The 7,772-nt window shown below is 37.0% G+C and overlaps 1 protein-coding gene across 4 annotated transcripts in view; it reads left to right on the forward strand.

The window, feature by feature from the left end:
* The window catches only part of LOC107662873 (SH3 and multiple ankyrin repeat domains protein 3-like), a 215,040-nt gene that overhangs the window by 113,202 nt on the left and 94,066 nt on the right, over nucleotides 1-7,772 (forward strand). For all 4 annotated transcript variants that reach the window (XR_001631256.1, XM_016452983.1, XM_016452984.1 and 1 more), the window contains exons 8-9: nucleotides 3,641-3,718; nucleotides 6,628-6,694. Coding sequence is in view for 3 of the 4 variants with exons in the window: in XM_016452983.1 (XP_016308469.1) it covers nucleotides 3,641-3,718; nucleotides 6,628-6,694 (145 nt within the window). In the remaining variant the exon portion in view is untranslated. The remainder of the gene's footprint in view (nucleotides 1-3,640; nucleotides 3,719-6,627; nucleotides 6,695-7,772) is intronic.

Here is a 7,772-nt window from a genome sequence, read left to right on the forward strand (position 1 = left end):
TTACGAGTGCTCAGCGGTGATAGCGAGTTTTAAGGACTCTCTGTGGATGTTTAGCTCAGGCTCAGAGGAGATGTTAGAGTGGATCGATTCCCAGAAAGGGACTCTGAGAGGACGTATCAGCCCGAGGAGAGAGGCATTACTCCTAAATTTAAAATGATGAGGAGAGCAGGAGGAGGTGAAAGAGGAAGAGACGACCACCTGATGTGGAACAGAAGAGTGAATTCACAGCTACGGATAATAAGACGGCTGATGAGATTTGTCTGTGTGTGGGAGGTCAGGTTTTGCTCGCTTTGTGGGGACCAAATGTCCAATTGAAGACAATAAAAGCTGAAGAACCTACAGTTCGGCCACCCACCTCTCGCTCTCCACGATCAAATGTCTCATTATCCATCAACGGCAAGTCTCCATGCATATTTCTAGGCAAATGTGTGTTTGTGTTGTATAAAAATATTTAGGCCTAAATTAAAAATGTATGCATTTGAATTACATATAACATTTCCATGCATTTTGATTACACAGTTTTAACAGTAATACAATTTAATAAAACGTACATTTGTCAGTTATGCATAAATGAAACGGGTAAGATTTCTGCACTCCAAAAAAAAAAAAAAAAAAGACCATGGCATAATTTATTATTGACTATTTGCATCTATTTGGTTTTTCAAAATGCATTTTTTTCAAATAGCTTAGAATCTGAATAAATCTGTTAATTTAATCCAATTAAAAGCAAGTGAAAACAATTAAATTAAATTAATTCAGTTCAAATGTATGAACATGGTTTGAATATGACTAGCTGTGGAAAAAACAATATTCAGTTAATTAAAATGTATGGGTTTGAAACAAATGTATTTATTGGTAAACATAAACCTGGTTACCGTGTTTTTAAAACATTCAGTTCATTAGTATAATTACAGAAATCATAACTATTTTTTTACCAGTTTCATTTATGTATATCTGACAATTATATATTTTAACTTCACATTAAGTTTATTAGATTATGTCAAAACTGTGTAATTCAAATGCATGGAAAAGTTATATGCAATTCAAATACAAAGCATACCGCTAGGATGTTGTGGGTTTTTGCTGTGTGGTTGCTAACCCTTACCAAAAAGTAGTATACTTCAAGTTTATTTTAGCAAGTATAATTGTGTGATTGTTAGCATTGTTATGTGATTGCTAGTGTGTTCGGTGTTATGTGCTTTGTTGCTGAACAGAAAATCTGACCATAAACTAATTTTTCAATGACTGTCTTGTTTGCATATCCGTTATTTGAATGATTTATGTCTTTAATGTATGCTGGTGTATTATTTTGGTATCACTAATTTCATGTACACTGTAGTTGACCTTTGATGGCCTCATTCTGTCTAAGTGGACAGTTCATGGCCAAAATGAGCTGCAAAGTGAATCAGACTTTATGGCGACTTTATCCCATCTGTCTCTGTGAGTCTAGTGTTACAGGGTTGTCCAGGATCTCAGTTGTGATCTTATAAAGTTTCACCACTAGAGGTCACATGTTGCTCTATTGTCCAGCAGACATTCGGTCCATTGAAACGTCACATTGGCATAAAAGGCCACATTTAGTAAAGTTTGTGTTTTCATACTACTGTTTCTCCAGACCGCTGCAGCTCTGATGACTTTTGATTTATTATTTTACAGTAGTGTATATAGCATATTATTTTTCAGTTCTGAATGTTTGTGTCCTTTAAATGGATCAATAGTGGAGAAGAGCGTATCAGAGATAGAGAGCAAAAGACAGAAAGAAAGAGGGAAAAAAATCTGTGTGATGTGGAAGCTCAATCATCGTTCCGTTAATTCACTCTGCAGTCGAAAGTACATATTGATTTTTGCACAGAGCCGTAGCATTAAAAACATGCAGTGCTCCACTCTGTCTCCTGTATGACAGACTGTGTTCCCAATAGCATACTATCATACTACTGACATACTGATATTTTTGCAGTATGTACTGTATAGAATGCATGGAACCAGGCGATGTATTCCACAATGCAAAAGACTTGACTTGACCTTCCATGAATGGACCAGGTGCAGTTTGTTTCTTGACTCACTATTTGAACCAATTTGCATAAATTGAGACATCTTTTCACAAAATGTGACTAGCAATACTAATTATTGTGTGTGTGTGTGTGCGTGCGTGCGTGCGTGCGTGTGTGTGTGTACTGTATATATTTATTTATTTATTTTTCACATGACAAGCATAGTCATATGATAATAGTAATGTAGCATGCTACTATTTTATAATAGTATTTCACTTGTTATTTTTTAAACAGTTGCCATTATACATCCTAAGGCATTTCTATTAACCACAAGACTCATAAAGATAATTAAAGACACGTTGAGTGTCTTTCAGATTAACTGCTCTCAGACACATATAATCTAGTATGAGCATATCCCATGAGATATACCATATCCCACAATGCAGTGCACTCAACTTGACCTCCCATTTCCAGTTGATTCCAGCTCCACTTTCTTCCTCTGTTCAGAAAGTTTTAATATCATTTTGTAATGTTTTTGAAAGAAGTCTCTTATGTTCACCAAGGCTGCATTTATTAATATAGTAAAAATGGTAATATTGTGAAATATTATTACTATTTAAAATAACAATTTATATTTTAATATATGTAATTTATTCCTGTGATGACAATGAATTTTCAGCATCATTACTCCAGTCTTCAGTGTCACATGATCCTTCAGAAAGCATGCTGATATGCTGATTTGATGCTCAAGAAACATTTATTATTATTATCAATGCTGAAAACAGCTGTGCTGCTTATAATTTTTGTGGAAATAAATTTTTTCATGATTCTCTGAAGAAAAGAAAGATAAAAGAACAGCATTTACTTGAAATTTTATTGTTTGTTACATTCTAAATGTTTTACTGTCACTTTTGATCAATTTAATGTATCCTTGCTAAAAAAAAAAAAATAAAAAAAAAAATGATGTCCACACACGTTGGAACAGTATCTGTAAAAAAAAATTATAGTTATTTAACTATATAAAATTGTATAGTTATATAACCAATTATCTATCGGTTTTTACCAGAGACACTTTTAATTTGTGTGTTTGAGAGAGAGACAGAAAGGAAGTGCACTACAAGTGTAATTAAATATCAACACACAGGTTCCCCTGAAGGTGTGTTAGTGGGCCAAGAGATGCTTTCTCACCACTGTTAGGAAACTAGGACACCAATCCCAGCTGAGTCATGTCTGTGTGGTACAGCTCCTAAATGTGTGTGTGGAGTGTCAAAACTGTCTACAGAGAAAGAGAGAGAGAGAGAGGGATGATAGCCAGATGCTGTGCTGACCTTCTGAACACTCCGTCTCAGATGCCCATAGAGAAACACTGCCATTAGAGCAGCTCTGTGTTCGTGTCTCTCTCTCTTTCTCTCTCTCTCTCTGTTTTTCTCTCTGATAGCAGACCTACATATGAGCTGGTGAGCTAATTGGTCCCAGTGGAACATCAGTTTTGTCATTTCTGTTGTTGTGAAAGCGACACGCATGCACACAAACACACTCATCCCGCTCCAAAACTTTCTAGGGCAAATTTTCATGGACATGCAATGTACACGTTTTACTAGCAACAAATTATCACAACGCTTGTAATCTCTCTGTTTGTCTCTCTCCAGGATAGCTGCGCGCGAGTGTTGCTGTTCAGAGGGGCGAATAAGGAGATTAAGAACTACAACAGCCAAACTGCCTTCCAGGTGAGAGCGCACAACCTCTGGGTTCCTGGAGATCAAACACCATGGAAGAGTCAGTGGAGCTGGATCTTATTTAAACTGATGCTGTCGTTCACAGCCCACAGAGCCAAGCTGTATTTAACTTAAGGCCAAGAGCAGTTTCAGGGCAGCGTTTTGAGAATTCTCCCTGGCCATCTTGTGCCGTGAAGACATCTACCTAGATAACATTTGTAGGCACTTCTGACGAAAAGGCTGGTAGGCAGCCAAATGATGAGACATCTTGATTTGACCAAAATTTACGTTAACACTTTTGCAACTACCTCAGTGTAAGGGGATGGTGGACAGTGTAAAAGGAAATGTTGATTGTAAATATAAACATATTTTAATCAATGGTACAATGGAAAGGTGATGGTATAAGATATTACATAAATCTAAAATTGTATATAAACAGTGGTACTATAAATATTTCGAAGAATGGTTTGGCTATGGTACCATGTAAAAATATAATTGATAAGAAACCATGGTACTTTTTAGTACTTTTGTTGGTTTACTATGGTATTACCATCATGCCAGTGTCTGAAATCTATATGTGCGTTACCATTCAAAAGTATAGGGTCAGTAGGATTTGTGTCAAATGTTTTTGAAAATCTCTTTTGCTCACCAATGCTGCATTTATTTGATTAATTACTGTAAAAACAGAAAATTTGTGAAATATTTTTACAAATTAAAATAATTGTTTTCTATTGTAATATACTTTAAAATGTAATTTATTCCTCTGATGCAAAGCTGAATTTTCAGCATCATGATCTTTCAGAAATCATTCTATTTTGCTGATTTGATGCTTAAGAAACTTTATATATGTAACGGGGCTGACGAGACGTGAGACGTGTGGATCCATCTGCAGGCTTTATTAAAGAGAAGTGGTAAACAGATAAATACAAAGTTCAAAAGAACAGCATTTATTTGAAATAGAAAACTTTTGTATCAAATTTCTTTACTGTAACTTTTGATCAACTTAATGCATCCTTGCTGAAATACAGTATTATTAAAAATAAAATTTTGTACAGAGTTCAACCTTTTAAACAAATATTGTAATATGCTTCAATTTTTCAATCTGTCTGGTTCACACTAGCCCTTCAAACAGCATATTCCACTAGTTGTTTGGTTTTGCTGAATCTGTGTATTAACCATGTTAGCATTTGTTGGTTCAGTGTAAGCAGCATGTCAACATGACAAGTCAAATGGGTCACTCGTGCCCTTTTGATCCACATGTACAATGTGATGCTTCATGTGAACATACTAACAGCATATTGGGATTGGTGTTTGTCTGCATCTGTTCCATGATGCTCGCTGCTTGAACTCAGTACAATTGATGTTGACACAGATTTTCTGCTCAGATCAAAGTTAATTTGTTAGTACAAGGGGAGGGGGAACCCGTGCGGCTGCATAAACCAACAAGGAAACCATTAGACAGCTGCTTTGATTTAGCTTTTAGTGAGGAAAAGTTAATTAGCCCTCACATTCGTAAAAAGGAGAGAGAGAGTTATCATATTAGACAGAATTACATGAGTTATTGGTCTGTGGTCTTTATTTGAGACCTGTTTGTTCACCGTACACGTACAAAAAAATTACCATGGTGCAGTGGTGTACCATGTAAATTTGAGTGTAATAGGCCTACTATGGTACTACTTTGTAGGGCTGGGTATTGACACAGAATTCACAAATCTGTTTAAATCTGATTCACAAGTTTTTACATCAATCTGATTCGATATTGTTTTGCTTGATATGTGTGTGTGTGTGTGTGTGTGTGTGTGTGTGTGTGTGTGTGTTTGTGTTTGATATATATCAGGTACAGTACATGTCAGTTTTTCTTAAGGAAAACAATTTCTCAAGTTAAGCTATAACTTATACAAGAAACTCTGTCAGTTGGTACACAGTCCAGATTTAATTGCTTTTTATTTTTAGATATAATGTAAAATAAAAACGTTGTATACAAACATTTAAATTGCACACAAGTTTTTATATGAACATTTTAATTATATAATTATGTTTCTATTTTACTGCAATTTGTTGTTGAAATATAAACAGTGGCTAAATGGTGGCTGTCATAACTTATTTTCATGACAGATGTATTCAATCATTCAATAAATGAGACACCACTAGGAATATAGTGCATATGTTTAGCGAAATGTTCCTGTCTACAGTTATTTTTTTCTAGATAGCTATCGAGCTATATGGGAAATGAAGGCTTTCCTGTTATATGGCATGTTTACAAGCTGTTTTGTTGATGACTTTCCGCGAATAAAAAACACTGATTGCATGAGACGTGATACATTTCAGTAGGTTGTACTGGATCTTTCAGCATACCTTTTGATGTTCATTCATGTTTACTTCTTGCTGTAACTGCTAGTGAAACGGAAGAGACGCTTGAACTGAGGCGACTACATCGTCTGTCACGCCACACGAAACTGACAGAATTTGAAAGCTGAGACTTTCTGGCGCGCTACAAATAATATTTAGCATAAACAGAAAATAGCCTAAATAGACTAAAATATTGATCTTGGTATTTAAGAACTGATATCGGTTTATCAAGATATTGCACAATATTGTCAGCCCAACCCTAGTGCTTTGAATTATACTGTAGTACATCCTGCATAGCTTCACTCCTTATTCTGACACTCAGCCATAGAATCAATATTTCATGTCCGTTAATTTAATTATTTGTAAACAGGATCATGTACAGTCATTCATAATAATTTTGTAGTAGCCAATGACTGACAACTGAAGTTGCATTATTGCTTATGAATTGCTGGCTTAGTTTTTTGGGTAACATAACATCCTGTTGCATGCAGTGTTATAAATCTGTAACTGGGGTTTTTGTTTGCCCAGGGATGTTTGGCAGAAATATAACCCATTTTTCTTTCTCTCTGTAGGTGGCTATTATAGCTGGAAACTTTGACCTGGCAGAAATTATAAAGACTCACAAAGCATCAGATGTTGGTAAGTGGCTTGTATATGGTACCTCCACCATCATTAGCTGCTATTGAATTTGCAAGTAAACGCAGACAATCCCTTGTGTTAATGAATCCTTACAAACGCTTCAGAGCACCACGGCCAGGAAACATGAAAATGAGAGCGCCCCCTTGTGTGTCCGTGTGTGTTTGAGAGTCTGCAGCGTTCGGGTGAATGAGAGTCATCACTCTATTCGCCCGCGTCAACGGCAAGGCTAGCTCATTCGTGTGCTGCCAGTTGTCGCACCGCTGTAATGGATCGTACCCATTAGTGTGGCGTACCATTGTCATGGCGACGGAGCGGGGTTAATCCCCGAGGCTCAGCAGGTGTTGGGAGTTTGATTTGAGCCAATGGGAGTGTAGCCACAGGCTCTGGTATCTCATCAGAACCGTGTGTGACCTCGATGAAGGATGGAACGTACGCTCTCACGCACACAAAGATTCAGAACCCGCCTTAAAACACACCGTTTACAGGACGGGAGCTGGTATTTTGTCACTAATGCTGAAGCTTCTCAGGATGTGTCCATTCTTTGTCTTTCTCCACTCATTTCCTTCCCATCAGTCACCGAGTGAGAGGAAAAGAGAGAGTGAGCAAGTGTGTCCTGAGTGGGTTGGACGGTTGGCCTTTTCACTCTGAATGGATGGGCAGACAGCTTGACTACAGAGCGCAGTATTTACACTGCTTAAACAAGCAGCCCATCTTACTGTAAGTGGCCCTTAGATGTTTTCTCAGGGTGAAACTATTGAAGGAGGAGTGATTTTAATATGCAAATAGCAATATATATGATAATTTTTAGTACTGTCAATTTGACTTAAAGGCACTATATGTAATTTTCGCTGTTAGAGGGCGCGTATTCAAAATAAACAAATAGACAAAGGTGTAGTTTGATGACTCCGTGACTGAGTGTGGAATCATGGGAGTTGTCTTCATCCCCACAGCCGATGCAATCCGACGGGACTCGGGCAGAAATCATGTTCATGGATGAGCTAATGGTTTATTAACGTAGTAGAATGAAGCAGGGTGAGGCTGAAAGCCGTCGAAGCGAAACGAGGCCGCTGAACGAGCG

This window comes from Sinocyclocheilus anshuiensis, unplaced genomic scaffold (genome assembly GCF_001515605.1).
Source record: "Sinocyclocheilus anshuiensis isolate Anshui unplaced genomic scaffold, SAMN03320099.WGS_v1.1 scaffold739, whole genome shotgun sequence".
NCBI lineage: Eukaryota > Metazoa > Chordata > Actinopteri > Cypriniformes > Cyprinidae > Sinocyclocheilus > Sinocyclocheilus anshuiensis.